Source organism: Cricetulus griseus, chromosome 9 (assembly GCF_003668045.3).
Source record: "Cricetulus griseus strain 17A/GY chromosome 9, alternate assembly CriGri-PICRH-1.0, whole genome shotgun sequence".
In the NCBI taxonomy this organism is placed as follows: domain Eukaryota; kingdom Metazoa; phylum Chordata; class Mammalia; order Rodentia; family Cricetidae; genus Cricetulus; species Cricetulus griseus.
Genome location: NC_048602.1, coordinates 23,701,199 through 23,722,268, shown reverse-complemented (window position 1 = coordinate 23,722,268; position 21,070 = coordinate 23,701,199). Strand labels below are relative to the sequence as shown.

Genomic DNA, 21,070 nt, shown 5'->3' with positions numbered 1-21,070 from the left:
ACCGAACCCGCCCTGGCATCATTTCCGGCGCACGGGATCGCGTCCCTCCACCCTGACGTCACTTCCGCATCCACACATTGGGCGGTGGAGCGAGGCGCGGGAAGCCAGGAGGCCGCGGGCCCTGCAGGGTGGAGGCCGCGGAGCCGGGACCCCGGCTGCCCCGCTCCCCGCCCGCCCGCCGCCCGCGCCGCCCGCCCTGGACGCCCGCCCTGGACGGGGGCCCCGCAGAGAGAAGGGCAGACACAGTCGACACAGAAGGGGCTGCACAAAGCAAAATACAACAAAATGTTTAATGAGCAAATTCGTATTAGCAAATATGAAACTGCCACAGAGAGGAGGAGGAGCGGGGGCCAGGGAAGCGGACTAAAGAGAAGAAGAACCAACTACTCAAGAAACCAGGGACAGGGAGGGCCCGGCCAGAGGGCGGCGCCGGGCCCTGCAGGGGGGAGGAGGGGGAGGAGGAGGAGGGCAGGGAGGGCACTGAGGGCCAGACAACAAAATCCAAAATAGTTTGGCCATAAAATATAAACACGCTATGTTCCTACCACGGGGACGGGAGGAGGGGGGGGGGGGAGGAGGAGGGGGAGGAGGAGGAGAGGCCGTGGGGACGGACGGAGGGAGGGAGGGACGGGACGGGGCCGCGGGGGTCCTACCCGCCCTGCTGCGCACAGTCCCGGCCCGCCCGGCCGCCCGCCCGGCCCTAACCCTGCCCTCTGTGTCTGTGGTGCATGTGTCGTGGGGGCCTGTGTGCGCCGGCCCAGTCCCCAGTCCCCAGTCCCCGCCTGCCCAAGCCCCGCCCGCCCGCCCCACCCGCCCCGCCCCATTGCTGCCATTCCAGTTGCTGCCGGCTGTCATTCGGCTGTCACTCCTCTGCCCATCATCTTCAGAGAGGGGAGAAAGGAGGGGGGGACAGGTGGGGAGAAAGTCCCCAGCCAGCCCTGCCCCCACCCTCCCCCAGCCACCTCTACCAGAAGTCCCGGCGGTGATAAGAATCAGGGTCACAGTACTTCGTGACCACCACTCTGTTGGCGAACTTGCGGCCGGTCAGGCCCTGCATGGCTTTCTGGCAGTCAAACACCGAGGTGAACTCCACAAAGATCTGCAGGAACAAGAGGCAGGGCTGTGAGCAAGGCTGGCTGCCGGCAGCTGCTCAGCATTTATCTAAGTGCAGAATCGGAACAGGAAGAAAGCAGAGACCACCACACCACACCACACCACACCCCACCCCACCACACCACACCACACCACACCCCACCAGTCTGAAAAGCCTGTCCTTCATTCGGTTTGACGGATGGATGTTCACACACATGCTCCAGACCCCAAGACACATCCCAGGAATGGAGAAAAACAGGCAGGTCCGAGTCTGAGTCATCTGAGCACTGGGCAGGTGGCTGAAGGCAAGATCCCCAAGGTGCTCCCCAAGCCACACCCTCCCCGCAGGCAGTGGATAGACAAGGACAGTTAAGTTAGGACTCGAGCACTGGTTGTGTGCTACCTGCTGGCAGCAGAGGGATACAATGAAGCGACTCTAACATGGAGACTGCACAACCACCACGCTACTTCAACAACCAGCATCAGGAGGTGGAGACGGAATATGAAATAAAACTGACAGGACAAACTGTGCGGACCAAACCTTACTCTACAACTCTGACATCCTGAGTTCAAGCCCCTAAACCAATTTTGGAAAGACCTGACTTCTCGAATGAAAGTTGTCCCGTGTTTGCACAAACACAAAAATAAGTGAGTTAAACACCAAATTTGGGGTTTGGACCTTACTGAAACAAGACATTCTAGAGACAGAACAAAACTTAGGCAGATTAGACACCAAGAAATTAAGGAAGACTATTCTGTTGTAGTAACAACATTCTTCAGGTATATTTTTTACCTGAAGTTTTTGTTTTGTTGTTGCTGCTGTTTTTTGGTTTGAGACAGTTTCTCTGTGGCTTTGGGGCCAGTCCTGGAACTCACTCTGGAGACCAGGCTGGCCTCCAACTCAGAGAAATCCTCCCGCCTCTGCCTCCCAAATGCTGAGATTAAAGGCAGGCACCACCAACGCTGTTTTCTTTTTAAACTAAGGTTATCTAGTTACAACATTTGATGCTCAACTAGGGACAGAACATGTCCCCAGGAGATAATGAGCAATGTCTGTTGTCACAAAGAGGGGGTGGCACCTACCTAAAGATGGCCAAATCACAAAATACTCATCTATTTCCAAAATGTCAATAATTGAGAAATACAGCTAAATTTCTAAATTTAAAGCCATGTACAGAGACATGCTTTAAGCACTGGATAAGCCAGGTTTGAGTATACACACCTGAAATGTCAACACCATGAGGCTAAGGCAGGATTACAGGGCCAAGGCCAGCCTAGACTACACAAGACCTGATCCCAAAGCAGAAACAAAACCTCTCCCAAAAATATCCGTAACCTAGAGCTGGGTGATAAATACTATAAACATCCACATGAGCCTCTTAGGTTTTTTCTTTTCTTTCTTTTGTTTTTTTGTTTTTGAGACAGGGTTTCACCATGTATAGTCCTAGAACTCACTCTGTAGACCAGGCTGGCCTCAAAGTCATGGATATCCACCTGCCTCTGCCTACCCAGTGCTGGGATTAAAGGCCTGCACCTTCACTCCCCAGCTCTTAAGTAGTATTTTTTAAAAACCCCTAAATAGAACAAAAATAAGGTGGATATGGTAGTGTATGCTTCTAGTGCCAGAAGCTTGAGAGTTCAAAGCCAGCCAGGCAGCCTAGGTAACACAGCAAGGCCCTGTCTCAAATGAAGACAAACACAAGAAGCCGCCTCTGCATTCACCTTTTCATGCGCTCACTCAGCTCACTCAAGCCAGGCTCCCTTCCATAAGGCGCCAGACTGAACCAACAGCGGCATATCAAGTAACCGCACAGGAGCAAGGGGGCAGCTTCTTAGCCAGATAGTCTGCTTCCTTTTGACTCCTGCACCCCACCCCACCCCGCCCCGCCCCTGCACACCTCTGCTGCATTCCCAAGGTGCCCAGCCTCCCCTTAGGAATTCCCACACTTGAGTTTCTATCCAGCTAACTGCTTCCTAGCAATCTCTATTAGGTACTAAACCACCTCAAAGCCAGCTGATGCCCGCCACCTCACCTGACACTCTTAGTCTCCTGGGCTTTTCTCCCTCTCCATCTCCACAAACCCATACCATCACCAAGATATGGGCAGTTCAAGGCTCCAGCCTCCCAATCTCACCCCCTATTACAGCCAGCAACACACCACTTACGGATACTGACGGTTTCTGAACATCACTGGGCAATCCCACAATTCCACAGCTTCAAATTATTTGGGAGATACAAACAAAAACCTACCATAGATGATTCCACTTTACAGGACTGCATGCAGTATGTCCTTGACTAAACTCATCAATCCTCCAGCACAGGCCATACTTTAAAGCAGACCACCCACCATCTTTCTCTCAGGTTAATACAAGAAACTCCATGGACACCTGACTCGTGCCCGGGCCCTCTCCACACACTTCCCAAACCAGCCGGCACCGCATCAGCCTTCCTCTCTCCTGGGAGCCGTACTCCTCTAGGGAAAAGCCCTCAGCTTCATCCTCAAGTTCATAAGCTGCCCCCCCACCAAGTCCTTCTTGAAAAGCTGGCTTCTTCTCTCACAAACCCTGCCCATGCTCCTTTCCACCAACCAAGGCTGGACATCCCGTCCCCCTCTCACTCCTTCACACGCCTGCCGTACAGCAAGGAGCTCTACTCTACAGGGACACAGCAAGTTCCTACTCTGGCCTATCAGTAGTGACGTATGCCCCTATGCCAGCACTTGAGAGCCACAGTTTGAGGCCAGCCTAGTCTACAGAGCAAGTTCCAGAACAGCCAGCCAAGGCTACACAGAGAAACCCTGTCTCGGGATAGAGGGGGAAGTCCCTACTTTGAATGCACACCACCATCAAGCACGCAGGCGAGCATGCGCACATCCACCTAGGACAGACTGCCTGCCAAGATAAGCTCACCTCACTGAAACTCACTGTTACCTTTCAACTCCTACCTACCTAAAGCAGAGCCTGAGTCTGTGTACGGGACTCAGCAGTAAAGCACTTGCCTAGTTAGTATATGAGAGGTCCTGGACCCGTATCTCCAGCACCAGGAAGAAAATCCAGCAATCGGGCAACTCTGATTCCTACCCTTCCTGCTCCAACACAGCAACCCGACAAAAGTGTCGCCAGCTATTTGTAGGAAAGAGCTTTGTTCACAACCAAATACAGCACTGTAAGAATGCCATCAATCCTCAGTAGCGCCTTCCAAGGTGGACACGCAGAGCTTAGGGGTGGGTGGCAACTCAGTGGCCTCTGAAATCACGCCTTGCAGACAGACATGTGATTCCCAGCTGCATGGCTTGTCACCTCTGTGCCACATCACATAAAGAGGCTCAGAAGTCACTGAGAGAAGAGCACAGATGCAGCTTCAAGGAGCACCTGGCACATGAGGAGACACCTAAGTAGAGACTGTGTGTGGTAGCTTTCTCTTCAGCTCACACACAAGGAAGGCAAAGCTACTTGCAAATTTATCCCAAGTTTGGAACCAAGTTACAGTAATATAGAGGCCAAATTCTCGCCTACAGGCCCCAAGCTCTCAGAGGTCTTGATCCTGCTCTCTGGAGGCCCCGAGTCACCCTTGGGCAGAAACAGAGGGACACTGAGGGATGCCGAGTGGGGAGGGCGCACACAGAACAGCGCGCAGCTCACCTTCCCACAGCCGGGCACCTCAACGCCGTCCACGGGCCGGGGGATCTCGATGGACTTGACCAGCCCATACTTGCTGCACTCGTCTCGAACGTCTTCCACAATCTCCTCATACTCCTCGTCGTCCAGCAGTTCCTCAGGCAGCACCATGTTCATGAGACACAAGACCTCAGTCGGGTGGCCGCCCATCTGCACCTGAGAGCTCATCAGGCCGGGGACTTGAAGGGTCACAGGTGTCTGATTGATGGTACTCTGTTGGGTCAGGGAAAAGAGACACGTCACACAGTGGCTCAGACTAGCCTCCCTCCAATCAAGCCTGTGCCTCTCACACCCAACTAGGGGGGGACCATCCCTCTACTTAAACACTTATGAACCCAGCGCCCAAATCCCCGCCCATGAAAACTGGGGCACAACTTAAGAAAACCTTCCCATCCAACCCTTCCCACCCCCAGGGTCCCTCTAGCCAATGGAAGATGACGTGCCGGGAGGCTCACCAGCGTGGCATTCTTGGCTCCCACACTCGCCCTCTGCACAAGCAGCTTCTTGTCCCCTAGCTGCATCCCATTCAGCCCCGCAATGGCCTACGGTCAGAGGACGAAGGGTGGAAGGGGTGCGGGAGAGGCACAGGTCAGGAACCAGGGGACCCAGCACTTCCCCCAAAGAACCAGGCATTGGTGGGGAAACAGTAGAAGGCAAAGGGCATTGCACTTAGTTTGGAAAGAGGCAAAACCAAGGGAAAAGGAGTAAGTCCCCACAGGTGCTGTTTCAGACCAACCACCTCCCACCCCAGACTGAGGAGACGAGACTTAGGCGTGAAGAAGGGCAAATGGAGGCAGCAGCAAGGCTCTCCAGGCTCACCTGATCTGTGACGTTGATGTCCACGTACTCACAGAAGGCATAGCCCTTGGAGAGCCCTGTGGCACTATCCTTGACCAGGTTGAAGGCTTTCAGAGGACCAAAGGATGTCAACAGTTCCTTTACCTGCAGGAGGCCAACAATCCATCAGGGTTTGGTCAGGCTGAGAGGGGTGGCTAGCAAGGGGGCAAAGGATTTACCTGGTCATCATTCAGGTAGTTGGGCAAGCCCCCGATGAACAGTTTGTGGGCAGAGTCTGGGACTACAGTGGATACAACTCCTAAAGACAAAATGTATAAAAACTTCAGTTCCACTACAGTGTTTCCCAACTTGAGAAAGCTGGGAGAGGTCACATACATGCATGTCTTTCAGCACTTGCAAGAAGGCTAAGGCAGGAGTCTCAGTCTCAACATAAAATCTACAATGAGCACCTTCCCAAGTCCTATCCTACCTAAGACACCTAATAAAGGTGGGAGGAAGCCGCACACCATATACCCCATATTCTGACAAATACACAAGTACATACATAACGCCAACAACTGAATGCTCAAGGGCCCCTCCCCTGAGACCTGACAACCACCCAGGAGCATCTCCTTCAGTGGTTCAGTCCTTTGCCTCCAGGGTCCTGAAGGGGCAGACTGTTTCTGAGGTCGTGTGACAAGGAGCTGAGAGGGGGCTGTTAAAATCTCAGAACATGCCTCAGTGTTGGCTGCCACTGCAGTATGACTAGTGGCCAACTCTGGGAAGCTACGTTCAGGAGTCATTAATGCTTCAATGGAACTGCATGGTGCTGTCAGCTAGGGAGTTTTGCTTGCCTTCTCGACTCAACTCTGGACCCGTGTGGTAACTGTTGACCTGACAGTTCTGGGTGGCACCATGCAAGTTCTTCAGTATTAATTCTCAGAGGCATCATCAGGCCTCAGTTTAAAAGTCCCATTACACAGCCTCCCCCTTTTCAGCATCACCCCCATACTAAGTGCAGCGGTCCATCCTAATCTACAAAAGCACCAGGTAAGATACTAAACGGACACCCCACCCCCTAGGACCTCAGCCACTGTGCCCTATCCCTCTTCCAGGCTATCAGTTGCCCCGCTTTAACTCTCTAGCCCCAGAGAACCGCAACCATCAATCCGGGTACTTCCAGCCACCAGAGCTGCACCCCGGTGGTGGAGGCATGGGGACCACAAGTGACCTACTTCAAGGGTCACCGTGACAAGCAGAAGCATTGGGAGCCAGGCCATATTCAGTGCTGCCATTGGCCACAATTTCAAAAATCTACCATCAGGGGCTGGAGAGACGGCTCAACAGTTAAGAACACTTTTTGTTTTTGCAATGGGCCCAGGTTCAGCTTCCCAGCAACCTCATGAGTTCCTTGGGCACCTGAACGTATATGGTACACAGACATATATGCAAGCAAAAACACTCATACACATAAAATGAAACTAAAAAAGAAAAAATTTAAATGTACTGCAGTAGGTGCAAAATTCCCAGCTATAATACAAAAGGAGTCAAGTCCTAAGACTAGGAAAAAGGTGCCAAACTCAACAGTGCCTTTCAAAAGCAGCTCAGCAGGCTTGGCTCTGCATCACTCTCTGACAAGGGAGCAGCAAGGCAGGCACCGCAACACCTGGACCCAAGCCCGATCTGGTAATCACTGTGCCATACCTCAGCGTCAGCCTAAGGCAAGCGAACTAGGTGCGAGTTTAGAGTTTAATTCTTGGCTGTCTAGACCGACGTAAACAGGGAGAACACCACACCACAGACACAGGACACAGACACAAGCACTCTGAGCCACTAATCAATCCCAGGGACACAAGGAGCTAGCAATGGTGACCAAGAAGAGCTTCATTCACTTCTGTGGAAACACAGTTCAAACTTCCACTGCACGTGATGTCAAGTTCTGGGCACACTCTCTCACCAGGGGGGACATCAGCCTTCCAATTTACAAACTACTGTTTAACCCAATGATCAAGATGTCTGTTCGATTTCGTCAGATGCTTTTCCTCTTTAGTCTATGTAGTCACATGTTTCCCTCCTTTGCTAAGTTCAGAAAATAAGGGGTGTAAAGGTAAATTCCACTTATTGCCGCCTTTTCCAAAGTGGTAGCAATGTACCAAGTCACAGGCAGAGCTGGAAAGCCAAGCCTCTTCAGGCTGGCACATCTCAGAGAGACTCAGGACTCATCTTGCTACTGTTTAATCAAGCAGAGAGTCCCTGTGGAAGAGGGTTGCCACTTAGCAGCACGTTCCAAAGCAACTGTGCCTGCCATCTACCTGTTTCAGAACAAGGCTGACACGGAAGAACACAGAGAAAAGCTGAGCAGACTCCAGGGCCAACCTGTACAGCCCAGGGTACCTGTAAATTTTATAACCATGAACAAAAAAATTAACCACCATTCCTGGCTTTCCTCCTCTGAGAAATGACAATCCCACCTTCTACAGAGTATGCCATGTCAAACTGATTAACCCTCCACAGAGGCAGGTGTTGTGTGGTACATGCTTGTGATCTCAACACCAGAGGCAAGGAGTCAAGTTGGGAGACCAGTCTGGGATACAGTTACACCATATACAAAAAATCTCTAGGGCCAGATATGCTGGTGCAAGACGGCAATCCCAACCACACGGGAGGCTGAATGCAGAGGCAACAAAAACTCAAGGCCTCCCTGGGCAACAGCGACCCTGCCTCAAAATACAAGTACAAAGGTTGAGAAAATCATACTTGCTTAACATATACAAAAGCACTAAGTACAATTCCTAGCACCACAATGACGAAAATAGCTAACAATAAAAGGCCCGACTGTGTGTCAAAATTTACTTGTAAACACAAGCAGTGGGCCAAAACTAACTACCAAGTTATAATTTGCTGACTGAAGACTAAAAGATCCAGGGACAGGAAGCACCTGAATACTACTACACAGTAAAACCAGCAGGTGGCTAAGTAAAGAGCAATCCAAACAGTGAATTTGGTGGCAAGACATAGAAACAAGATGTTCTATAGCTTCATCTGAGAGACACACAAGTCATCGAGCAAGCTGGACCTGGTGGCAAGGGCCTATAATCCCAATTACTCAGGCAGCTAGGGGGCAGGAGGATCCCAAGCTCCAGGCCTGTCTGGGCAAAGTTAGTGTGACCCTATTGTGGTGGTATCTTGTCTGTACAAATAAAACTTGTCTCAAGATCAGAGGGCAGAGTTTGCCACTAGCTAACCACAGAGATCCGGATGTCTGTCTGTATACACAGACAGGAAGTGATATGGCTGGGCGGAGAAATGAATACAGACAGGAGGAAACGGGAACTTGGGTCTCTCTTCTGCTGGGAAGCTAGAGAGGTAAAGGTGGTTTTGGCTTGCTCCTCCTCCTCTCCCGTCTTCAGACATGCTGTCTATTTTTAGAAGCAAGGTATCACCACGCCCTACCTCAAGGTAAGAACTTAAAAGTGGGCCTGGGATTCAGGCCAGAGAGAATGCTCTCCCATCAAGCACAAGACCTTGGTTGGCTTCAACCCCAGTAACACAGTGAATCTTCTTCAAGCAGTACATTGAGGAGCAAGTAAAGTTTTAGAACTAGGTAGATAAAGATTGGACAGAAGTCACTAACCTCACCAGATCTTCCCATGAAAATGTATCTGGTAGTCAGAGCCCTGACCCCAAGTCCTCCACTGCCAGAAATGTTACCCTGCTCAGAGTGGGCACCCTCCAATGCTGAGCATCAGCCAGCAAGACCCCCACATTCTGAAAGCCCCAATCAACCTCAGACCTGGGCCTCACTCACTCAGCCAGAGTCCCCTACAACCCAGCAGAGCAAACAGCCTACATTATTATTTCCACTTACACCCCATCTCATCTGCCAAACGCTACTGCCCTTTGCAAACTACAGCCTGCAGGATGGCACACATGCAGGGCCTTTACTCTCAAGCATTAATGCACAATGTTCAAAATCTATTTTTTTTTCAATGACCCTGTCTGTAGGTTTCACACTGGAAATCCATTGTGACCTGCCAATCAGAGAGGATGGTAAATACAACTACTGGAAACAGCCCAGAACGCATGCCATACAGATACATAGACTCAGTGAGCTTGACAAGCTAGGACCACACACCAGGACCATACGGAGGTCTATTGATAGGCACCTGTAGGCATGCCCGCATGCCCTGAAATTCCAGGGCCAAAAGACCAAGGCAGGAGCAATGCCCAGACTGCAAGTCCCACCCTTCCCAACACCTCTGATCTGGACCTGGCTGACATTTACCAACTGTGCATTCTCAGATCACAGCTCACTACCTCAGAGGTCCAGGACACCTGCCAAGCTGGGAGAATACTCACAGGGTCCAAAGCACACACAAGCTGCACGCAATGCAGGGACCCCACTCACCAGGCACATAAACAGAGGGATTCTCCGACATGCCAGGCAGTGGCTGGTAGTCATGAGGCCTTCGAATCTTCAATGACTGGCCCTGGAAGATGATGCCATCAAAGGCCATGGCCTGGGTCGTCTCATCCACTGACCGGAACTGAAGGAAAAGGAGAATAGTAGAATTAAGGGATAGGCTGGGACTAGACTAGACCAGTGCCCAAGACTGTAACTCTCCTCCCAATTGTATAAACAAATACCATGTACCAAATCCTGGACTGGCCAATGAATGGGAGAACAGCCAGGAGTGTGCTTCTAGAAAGCAAATACCCTGGCAAGCACATAATCAGAAGCTCTGACAGCCACTGCTACATGCTACTTAACCTATAAGAAATGGCCACCCCCCCCCCACACACACACACACACAGCTCTAACAGCCAATGCTGGAAAGGGACCAACTGCTGAGAAGGCAGCATGGAGAAGTTAGGTCAACTGAGTGAGGTGGCAATGACAGCCCAGGCTTTCTGATAAAGTGACATTTAAGCTGAAGTTTCCAACAGTACAAGTCAAAGTGGACTGACTGGCAGACTGAGAGAGAAGGAGCACTCAGAAACTTCAGCAGTCTACACCACTTCAGCACCTCCACTGTTTGTGGGTGTGGCCCGAGTTGAAAGCTGGGTCTTTATGGACAACAGGGGAATAAATGCCTTGAAAGGTGACATAAACATCTGGGGTGAACTGCTTCAGCCTAAGCCCCAAATAGAAAGAAGCATATTGTGACCGTGTAGCCTCAACAGAGTGGACTGGACCAAAACAGTCTGCAGGAACCAACAGAGCAAGCAGGGGCCCGCGCAGGCCTCCAGGACAGGAGAGAACAGAGGAAGGCATTCAGGAGGAGGCAGAGCTCCTACATCGGCCAAATGGGCCCCACTATCCCTTAGCCCATCCCTGGAATGCTCACCTCCAAAAAGGCAAAGTTCTTGTCTTGATTTATCTGCACAGCCAAGACTGGGTTGCCAGGGGCCTGAGTCAACCCCCCCAAGCGCATCTGGGCATTGAAGAAGTCCATCATAGCCTCCTGCAGAGGGAATAGGAGACAGGGGAGGGCGGGGAGGGAGGTGGAGAGAGGAGGGGAAGGGTGAGAGAGGGAGACACAGAGGGGTTTGGGGGTAAGGGGAGAGGAATGAGGGGGGGAGGGGAGGGGAGGGACAGTGGAATACGGGTCAGGGTACAGAGGTCAATAGTGGGGACAAATGCAGGCAGGGAAATGAGAAAACATAGAGGAAGCCATACCAAAGGACAGGACAGGAGACAGCAGCAAACGGGCCAGACAGACAGACAGGACAGGACAGGACAGGACAGGACAGGTGAGGGGTGAGCCATGGACCCCAAAAATTAGGAAGAATGTTATTCAAGGAAAGATGAAGACATGACAGCAAGAGAAAGAAAACCATGAGGATGGCACAAAGAAGAAACACCCGGTGCAGACAAGGCAGGGATGGTAGGAGAGCAACAGGCAGGCAGGGAGAGGAGGACAGGCAAAGGGACAGGAAGGAGCCCAGAGAGAGAGAGAGAGAGAGAGAGAGAGAGAGAGAGAGAGAGAGAGGCAGGGAGGGGTGGAGGAGTGGGGAGGAAGGGGTGGGGTGGGACGGGAGAGAGGGGAGGAGAAAAGAGTGATGTGGAGGGATCTGGCCCTGGAGTCCGGGGGCTGGTTTATCAAATGTAGCAAAGTGCAGGTTGAGAAAGTCAGAATGGACCTTACTTGCCTTCGACGATGGTAGCAAACTTTTTGTTGCTACGAGGGATCTCAGCCCCACAATATTTCACTTTAAAGAGAAATGGAAACAACTCTTTGATCTCGGGATTCTCAGGGGTGCCACGGGAAGGGGAGGGGGAAAGGGATGGGGAGAGGAGCGATGGGGAGGAGGGGGAGGTCAGGGCTACCAAAAATAAAGGAATTTTCAGCGGCCATGGGAGGGGTGTGGGAAAGGATGGGATAGACGGCAGAGAAGGACAGTGTGTCAGAGCAACTGCAGGGGCGTGCGTCTGTGTCAATGTGTGTCGAGTCTCCCTCTCTGTCTCTCTCCAACACGAGGTACAGTATGTAGGTAGGTACGTTATGTGTGTGTTTGATCCCTGGGTTGCTGGAGGAGGGCTGGGGAAAGGGAGACGGGAGAGGGAAGAGGAGGGAGGGAGGGGCCACCCCCAGCCCGGCCCCTGGCTGGCTCAACTCCATCCGTCCGTCTGGGAGGGGGCCGGGGGGTCTTGCAGGAACAGAGTCTGACCCGTGCAGGTTGGGGAAAGGGGATGGAGGGAAGGGAGGAACAGGGGGGGGGGAACAGGGGAGAGGGCAGGGGCAGGAGGAGGGCAGTACCTCAGTGATGCCAAAGGGGATGTTGCCCACGTAGAGGCGTCTGGCCTGTCTGGTCATCTGGCTCCCAACCACAGGCACCGGCGTTGGGGTCACAGCCAGACCATCAGGAGTCATGGTGGGGAGAAGGGCAGTGGCTGGGATCTGACCCGCAGCTTCAGATGGGTGCAAACAGAGTAAATCCCATGAGCAAGCAACCCAACCAGGACCCTCGGCACATAACACCCACCCTCTGACCCCTTCACTTAGAGACTCTTCAATCGGCCAAGTCAACTCAGCAGCACAGCCCCAAGCTAACAAGTCACTTAAATTCCCTCCTCCAGCAAGGCTACCCTGGGCAGGTGCCAGGAGCCCTCGGGAGAGACCCTCAGCCTCACCAAGCACGCACACACACACCTAATGGAAGAGATCTCCCAATTTTTACATAGCTCATGGGGGGGGTCCTACCTTGCATGGCCTTGTATTGCATTGGGGTGATGTGCTCAAAGCCAGGTGGTGGCACGTCCCAGTATTTACGAACCTTCTTCTTCTTCTCATGGCGGGGGGAACGACTGGGGAAGGGGAAGGGAAAGTGGGGCAGGGCACCCTCAGTCTGACCAACACGGGCCTGCGAGACCCTGCCAGGAGCACCTCCCAGCCCGCCACACCCTCCCACACATAAGCTCCACTCTCCAGGGAGAGCTGGGCCTGGGCCTGGGGAGGGACACTGGCAGATGAGACAGACTCTTCCCCAGTGCTCGGGCCAGGGTGGGGACGCAAGGCAGGCAAGATGCACAGGTGAGGAAGGAGACGGGAGTGGCCATGGGGCAGAAGGGGCAGGAAGAGAAGCTCACATCAATCCACCGTGCTCCTCTTTAGCGCCTCTGGTCAAAGGTTTGCTGGGGGCGGGAGGGAAAGGTATGGGGAGGAGTGACTGGGGACCTTGTCTTCCCCAAACAATACACCCCGCCCAAGGTCACTGAACCCCAGGACTAAGGCAGGACCGAGGAGAACAAGTAGCATGCAGGCCCCTCGGCCCTGCCAGCCACCCCCCAACCCTGCTCCTCCCAGGAAAGGGGAAGGAGAAGGAACAGGAAGAGGGTAGGCCATTCTAGGGAGAAACTGAGGTAAGAAGGAGACTCTTCAGATACCCCACTCCCTTACCTAGGAGGAACAGAGAGGAAGGGAACCCAGGACTGGGGGAGGACTCTGAATAACTACACCAAGAGCCCTGAGCTGGAAACTAAAGCCTGGGCTTCAGAGACGGCCCTACTCTAGAACTCCTAGGAAGCAGAAAAAAAAACAGGACCAGTGCTCTCCAAGACAGTCCCAAACAGAGCCAGAAAGCAAGAAAAACAATTGGGTCCTCAAAGACAGCCTGACCCTTAGAAAGAAAAACAAAAAACAAAAACACACAAAACTCATTCCAGCCCCAGGAACTATTACCCCAGCAACCCACCGGTACCGCCAAAGTAGAAACTCAAAGAAACCCCAGAAACAGGGAAAGCGGGAGTTCAAAGCAGACCAAACAGCACCCATACAGAGGACAGCCACACAGACCCAGACAGGTGCCCAGCCAGAGGTCCCAGAGCTTTAGTACCTTCGCCTTCGCCTGTCCCGAGAGGCACTGCGCTGGTCACGGTTCCGCCGATCTCGGCTTCGGCTCCTGCGTTTACGATCCCGGCTTCGAGAGCGGCTGTGGCTACGCTTCCGGTGCCGATTCTCCTTGTCCCGTTCTGGACGAGTGTAAGAAGAGATGGGATGAATGGAGAAAAAGTACACGCCCAGCCCACCCTGCGTGCTGGTGGCCATGCCAAGACCCAGGGAGGCCACCCCCCCCAGGGAAGGGATTTAATGGGGGAGACAACAGGCTTCCTGGGTCCACACCCGAGTCCCCAAGGACTCTGAAGGGACCAAAGGGACAGGGCCTGGAAATGCCCCCGGGGTGTAAGATACCTGAAGATGCTCAAGAGGAGCTGAGGAGCCAGAGAAGACAGAGGAGGCTGGCTCCTGGTCCCCCTCGAGGGCTGAGGGGCCTGACCCCAGGGTCGTCCCTGAGAGGGGCAGGGCTAGAGGCTGGGGAATCAAGAGACCCAATGATGTTTTCCTGAAGAAACTCAGCAACCCCTCAGGAAAAACCTCTGCAACCAGCTGGCACCCATAGTCCCACCATCAGGCCCAAGGGTCAGGTGCCAGGACGATCTAGTAACCCTAAGAAGTGAGGAAACTCAACTCCATCCCTTCCCAGCCAGGTGAATAATGCAAGAGCAGGCGTGCCTTTCTGAAAGGGACGTGAGGGCTTCTTTCTGAAGGCACAGAGAGTAAGGAAAAGATGCCTCTCCAGTGTTCCAACTGTGGCCCACAGCAGCCTCATCCAAACCTGAAGCCCAAGCCACCAGACGCTCCAGGCCTCTCTCCTCCAGCCAAAGGCAGGCTGAGCTAGTGTCCTCACTTGTATCTACCTGCTTCCTTAGCTTCTTTGCCTCAGAGACAGTGGCTACAACAGAGCACAGCCTTCCAAGAAAAACTACAGAACCTGACGGCGCAAAGGCAGGCAAATGGATCTCTGTGGCTTCGAGGCCAGCCTGGTCAACATAGAGTTCCAGGCCTGCTGGACCTTCATAGTTAGGCTCCAACTTAAACACAAGTATATAACCCCAATTTTGAAGACTGGCCCTTGAGGGTAGACGCTAAACCAGGATCACCTCAATGTATTATTTCCTTGATTCCAAGGTGCCACTGATTTGCCAACCATCAAGACCTATACGTGCACTCACACGCGCACACAAAGAGAGCCAAGAGTAATAAGCACAATTATATTCCCAGCATGTGGAAGGCTGAGACGGGACGATAAAGAATTGGAGGCTAGGAAGTTAAAGGAGACCCTGTGTCAAAAACAAACATACTTGAAAACTGTAAAAGGTGTATCCCAAAAGGACTGACTTCTAAGACTAGCAGCAGGAAAAAGCAATGAAAAGTATCTCAAAGTAGATTTGAAACTCACCCGACATTTGTATTATGTATTTTTCTGATACAGTAAGTAGGAAAATTTGAAATCTATTTTAACTCCATAGCTACTAATACTGAGGAAGGTACCCAGGAAAAAAATTATAACCAATCTTGAGATGCCTGTCAGAATCTACATACACAGAATACCTTCACTTGCATCTAGCTGGCAAAACTGTCAGAAGTTCATACAGCAGATAAGGAACTGAGGCATGAGGTGAACGTGACTTGCTCAAAGCCCAACACCTTGTTAACAGTGAAGCTCAAACTCAAATTGTAATGCATTAAACAAGTTAGGCTCTAGGCCGCACTTTGAAGATCACTCCAGAGTCTGGGTACCACTGCTAGGGACAAAAGATGCTATCTGCATTCACAAATGCACAAAATAAAGCAATGGAGAACCAGACAGAGGCAGTGTGGACCATTGGGACAGGCACAGCCTTCCGCAGCTCTGGCTCCACACCTGAAGGGAGGGGCCACTAACAAATCCCAAATGTGTTTCCTACTGCTAAGCCTCAAACACAAACAAGCAAAGAACCCCAGAGAGGAAGCGAGGACAGCACCGCACCGTGTGCCTGGGACAGAGTCAAGGCTCTGAAAAGGGGCTGAAGCTGAGAAACACAAGGAGCCTGGGTCACAGACAAGTAGCCACCAGCAAAGTGACAAGGTGGTAGAACTTTCTGTCAGCAAGGCAAGAGCCAACCTTCCACACGGCCCTGGACAGTTGAGAAAACGTAACTTCATTTGCTGGAAACGCTGTGCTACAGCTCACTCACATACACAGCTCCACCAACCAACCCCTAAGTGCCGGGTTCCAGGCTGTTCCCAACGCCAGCAGGGACGCTCTGGGACGACAACTCAGCTACCACAGCCCCAAAAGCCAGCTGAAGCAACTCCAACTGGGAGTACAGTGGGCCTGGCTTCTCAGTCAGAGCTCGACATGAAAGCAAAAACTTAGCTTCAGCATCAGCTCGCTCTTCCTAGAATGAAGGTCACGTCATCTATGGCACTCGGGTCCCATGAGCTCTTACAGGAGTTACATTTGGTATCCACTTTCTGTAGCTCCAACCTGAGCCAAAGACCACCTGGTCGCAATAACAAGTGTGGCCCACTAAGGACTTAAGTGTAATCCAAGCCACACACTATATCACACATCACACATCGCTACTTTTAATATCAGCCCCAGCTTTCCACCCATGCCTGGAGCTTCTTAAGAGAAAATAGAGGCCGGGCGTTGGTGGCGCACACCTTTAATCCCAGCACTGGGGAGGCAGAGGCAGGTGGATCTCTGTGAGTTCGAGGCCAGCCTGGTCTCCAGAGCGAGTGCTCCAAAGCTACACAGAGAAACCCTGTCTCGAAAAACCAAAAAAAAAAAAAAAAGAGAGAGAGAAAAAATAAAAATAAAAATGCTATGAGCCTCAAGTTTCCTGGCCAATCAACAAGAAATTATTCTGCCCTCAGAAGTCTATTACAAATGACTCACTTTAAGAAAACTTTTTAGACCCGGGCAGTAACCTCACCCAGCAGCGGGGAGACAAAGGCAGGTGGATCTCTGGGAGTCTCAGGTGACTCTGGTCTACAAGAGTTCAAGGACAGCCAGGATAACACAGAGAGAGCCTGTCTCCAAAGGAAAATAGCTTGTTATGAACAAATTGCCTTTGCCTTGACACAGGGTCGGCCCTGAGTTTAATTACAACTGTAATTAATATGCAGCACCATTACTAATCTCCAAAACCTTTCGACCATACAGTGGTAGCATTCAGGTGACAGAAGGTACTAGGAGCATCACAGCCACCAACAGCAATGCAGGCAGGCATCTGAACTCGGGTACAACCAAAGTCCTAAGCAGTGCACTACTCAAAGGAAAACATACCAAGGGCAGCCAGAAAAACGACTTTTCCCACATGGCGCTGTTTTCAAAGAATTACACAGGACAGCTGCGCCCCAATCCTCAAGAAACTGTAAGGCCCTCTTCTGTCTCAAACCAAAACAGAAAGAGGTGGTTACGGTAAGGTGTCCTCACAATGCCTACGCTCAGCAGCAGCGACGCGGTCTTGCCTTGCCTTCTGATCCAGAAAATTCACTGTACAGAATCCTACCCGGGAGTGAATACCTGCCTCCACCATCAGATTCGCCAGGTGGACCAGATCCACCAAATCTGTCTACTCTATATAATACCCCAACAGTGCAGCACAGAATCCTACCCGGGAGTGAATACCTGCCTCCACCATCAGATACGCCAGGTGGACCAGATCCACCAAATCTGTCTACTCTATATAATACCCCAACAGTGCAGCACAGAATCCTACCCGGGAGCGAGTGCCTGTCTCCACCATCAGATTCGCCAGGTGGACCAGATCCACCAAATCTGTCTACTCTATATAATACCCCAACAGTGCAGCACAGAATCCTACCCGGGAGTGAGTGCCTGCCTCCACCATCAGATACGCCAGGGGGGCCAGATCCACCAAATCTGTCTACTCTATATAATACCCCAACAGTGCGGCACAGAATCCTACCCGGGAGTGAGTGCCTGCCTCCACCATCAGATACGCCAGGTGGACCAGATCCACCAAATCTGTCTACTCTATATAATACCCCAACAGTGCAGCACAGAATCCTACCCGGGAGTGAATACCTGCCTCCACCATCAGATACGCCAGGTGGACCAGATCCACCAAATCTGTCTACTCTATATAATACCCCAACAGTGCAGCACAGAATCCTACCCGGGAGTGAATACCTGCCTCCACCATCAGATACGCCAGGTGGACCAGATCCACCAAATCTGTCTACTCTATATAATACCCCAACAGTGCAGCACAGAATCCTACCCGGGAGTGAGTGCCTGCCTCCACCATCAGATACGCCAGGGGGGCCAGATCCACCAAATCTGTCTACTCTATATAATACCCCAACAGTGCAGCACAGAATCCTACCCGGGAGTGAGTGCCTGTCTCCACCATCAGATACGCCAGGGGGGCCAGATCCACCAAATCTGTCTACTCTATATAATACCCCAACAGTGTGGCACAGAATCCTACCCGGGAGTGAGTGCCTGCCTCCACCATCAGATACGCCAGGTGGACCAGATCCACCAAATCTGTCTACTCTATATCACACCCCAACAGTGCGGCACAGAATCCTACCCGGGAGTGAGTGCCTGCCTCCACCACCAACGCCAGGGGGGCCAGATCCACCAAATCTGCCCATTTTTATGCTACCCCAACATTGAGATGAGGGGGGGGCTAAGTGCCCGAGTTTGGAGTGATAACGGGCCCTGGGGTTTGCCTAAACTCGGATGTACTGAAGACACCCACAGAAACCACCGGCCGCCAAAGCAACCAACCAACACACACACAAAAAACAGACAAATAAAACCAAGGAGCACGCGGTCTCTGCGCGTGTGAGGACACAAAGAGAGCGCAGAGGCTTCTTCCCTCCTCCACCACCCCACCCCACCCCACCCCACCCCGCTTTGGCGGGCAAACCGGCGCCGGGCACAGGGCTTCTATCTGAGGCTCCCGTGCGGGCGCGGCTGGGGCAGAAAACAGCCCGGCGGGAGGGGAAGAGAGAGGCGCTCGGGAGCAATCGGGGGAGATTAAAAAAAAATTAAAAAAAATAAAATATATATATATATATATACACGGACAGGCTCGAAACGTGCGAGCCCCGGTCCACGTGAAGCATGGGGGTGGGGTGGCGGGGAGAGGGGGGGTGAAGGCCTCACCACCGCCATTTTGGAAACAAAGGGGGCGTGGAGAAGGGGGAAGGAGAGAGAGAGAGGGGGGGGGAAAAAAAAGTACGCACGCTCGCACGCTCGCTCGCTCGCCCGACCGGAAGCGGAAGCGCCAAGGCAGCCCAGGGAGACACAGAGACAGAAAAGACTTGGCGGGTTACAGAGACCCGAAGTCGCCTCCTCTCTCAGATCAGAAAGCGACAACGAACCCCCCCCGTCCCGCCCAGCTCCCCCCCAAAGAAATAAGCAAATAAATGGAACGAGACGGAAGCAGCCCTCGGGCCGGCGCGCTCTCACGGCGCCTGCGCAGGGACCACGTGGGCGCGGGGGCCCCCGGTGCGCGCACGCGCCCTGAGGCTCGCCCGCGGCCCCGTCCCTCGGCTCGCTCGCTCGCTCGCTCGCACGGGAGGGAGGGAGGAGGGGGGGTCACGTGAGCGGGGCGCGCGCGGCGCGGACGGAGGAGAAGGAGGAGGACGGGGAGGAGGAGGGGGGTGAGGATCATGCGGCGGCCCCGGGGACGGGGACGGGAAGCGGGGGTGGCGGCGGCGGCGGCGCGGCGGGACGGCGGGAGGGGGGGGGAAACGGCGGCGGGGCGCGGAGCGCAGCAAAGCAGTCACCCCGCGGCCCCGGCGCCCTCACCTTGTTTGTTCTCGTTGAGCTGCCGCTCGAACTCGTCGAAGTCCGACATGCTTAGGCGGCCGCAGCACTCGCCTCGCCTTGCCGCCCGCCCAGCCCGCCCGCCCGCTCCGGCGACTTCCGCCGCTGGCTTCGGCTACTTCCGGTCCCCCCCCGCCCTCTCCAACCCGGGCCGGCCGGCCGGCGCGCTCCGTCGCCTAAGCTACTCGATCAAGCCCCGCCCGGGCTCCGCCCACCCCGCCCGGGCCCCCGCCCACCCCGGGCCGGCCCCGCCCCGCCCCCCGCGAGCTGCCCCTCGAGCCGGGCTCCCGAAGCCGATCGGCTCTTCTCGGGGGATCCTGAGAGCGACGAGTCTGCTGCAGGCGGCTGCGGCTGACCCTCGGGGGTGGGGGTGGGGGAAGAGTCTACCCGAGTCCCGGTCACTTTTCCCGAGACTAGCTAGCGTCTCCGCGTGCGGAGGACTCCGGAGGTCCTCGCGGTCCCCGACGCCAGCCCCTTGTTTAAAAAAGAAAAAAGAAAAAAAAGGAAAAAAAAAAAAAAAAAACGGTTCGGGTCCTCCCTACGACTCAAACCGTCTCGGTCCCTCTGGCTTCCTCTGCAGACTCGTCCCCACCCCTTGCTGGCCCTGCTGAAGCAGTCGGTCACTTCCGACAACAATCCTAACCGTCCGGACCCCCGGCCCTTTCCGAAGGTTTCCAGCGGCTCGCTCACGGCCCCCCTCAAGGAGACTGAGCCCGATTCTAATCTTCGGCTCTTTCCGGAGGTTCCACTGGGTCACTCCGCCCCTTCCGGAGGACTTCGTTCCCTTCCGACACTGCTTCGGGGGAGGCCTCTGGCGCCGGGGAGGACTTCGGCTGTTTCCGCCGTGCCTTCGGCTCCTTTCGGCTTCCAGGCCCGAAAAGGGAGGGAGGACGGCTGAGAGGTGGGTCCGGGAGCTTCGGGAGAAGGGGCGGGGTCTCGCTTGGGCACCTGGCTCTCCCGGTTGGGGAGAACGGGGCGGGGTGGAGGTCGTGGTGGGGTGGGGAGGGGGGGGGCGAGAAAGGCCGCGGAAGGCCAGAGAAGGTGTGCGGGACAATTGCACCCAGGGGGTGCCCGGGTGCTCGAGGCCTCTGCGGAGGTTTTTAGCGCGGTGGCTCGGGGCGCCTGCGCAGGGCGATGGAGCTGGAGGAGGAGGAGGAGGAGGAGGCGAGGGGGGTTTCTGCGCCTGCGTAGCCGTCAATCGGAGGCTCGTTTGCTCAGCGCTCGGGTGGCGCTGCCATTCTGAATCCACAGTGCGCGTGCGCTGGGCCTCCTCCTCCTCCTCCTCCTCCTCCTCCTCCTCCCCCCCATCCCCCTGGAGGTACTAACTCCGGGACCGTTAAACTAGACTGCGCTCTCCCGGTTGCCTTGGCAATCGCGTTGGCTC

General features: G+C 53.9%; 1 protein-coding gene across 4 annotated transcripts; it reads right to left on the bottom strand.

Annotated features, from left to right (window-relative positions):
* Nucleotides 1-271: 271 nt before the first annotated feature.
* U2af2 (U2 small nuclear RNA auxiliary factor 2) lies at nt 272-19,827 on the bottom strand. Of its 4 annotated transcripts, none has more exons than XM_027430648.2 (12): nt 19,669-19,717; nt 13,885-14,020; nt 13,139-13,183; nt 12,753-12,856; nt 12,309-12,460; nt 10,896-11,012; nt 9,956-10,094; nt 5,787-5,866; nt 5,590-5,712; nt 5,214-5,312; nt 4,735-4,983; nt 272-1,099 (listed from the first exon to the last, which is right to left on the bottom strand). In XM_027430648.2, the coding sequence occupies exons 1-12, from the start codon at nt 19,715-19,717 to the stop codon at nt 965-967; spliced, it is 1,428 nt and encodes a 475-aa protein (XP_027286449.1). In that variant the 3' UTR covers nt 272-964. The 4 variants fall into 4 exon arrangements, with proteins under 4 accessions (XP_027286449.1, XP_027286451.1, XP_027286450.1 ...); XM_027430649.1 differs by having other exon boundaries at nt 965-1,099; nt 5,226-5,312; XM_027430650.2 differs by lacking the exon at nt 13,139-13,183 and having other exon boundaries at nt 19,669-19,827.
* Between the last annotated feature and the right edge of the window lie 1,243 nt (nt 19,828-21,070).

Excerpts from the sequence above, each read along its gene's own strand:
- U2af2 (XM_027430648.2), bottom strand. The coding sequence starts at position 19,717 with ATGTCGGACTTCGACGAGTTCGAGCGGCAGCTCAACGAGAACAAACAA. Across the intron at positions 5,713-5,786 it reads ACTACCTGAATGATGACCAG|GTAAAGGAACTGTTGACATC; the intron begins GTAAATCCTTTG and ends GGCCTCCTGCAG. Across the intron at positions 5,313-5,589 it reads ACATCAACGTCACAGATCAG|GCCATTGCGGGGCTGAATGG; the intron begins GTGAGCCTGGAG and ends CTCTGACCGTAG.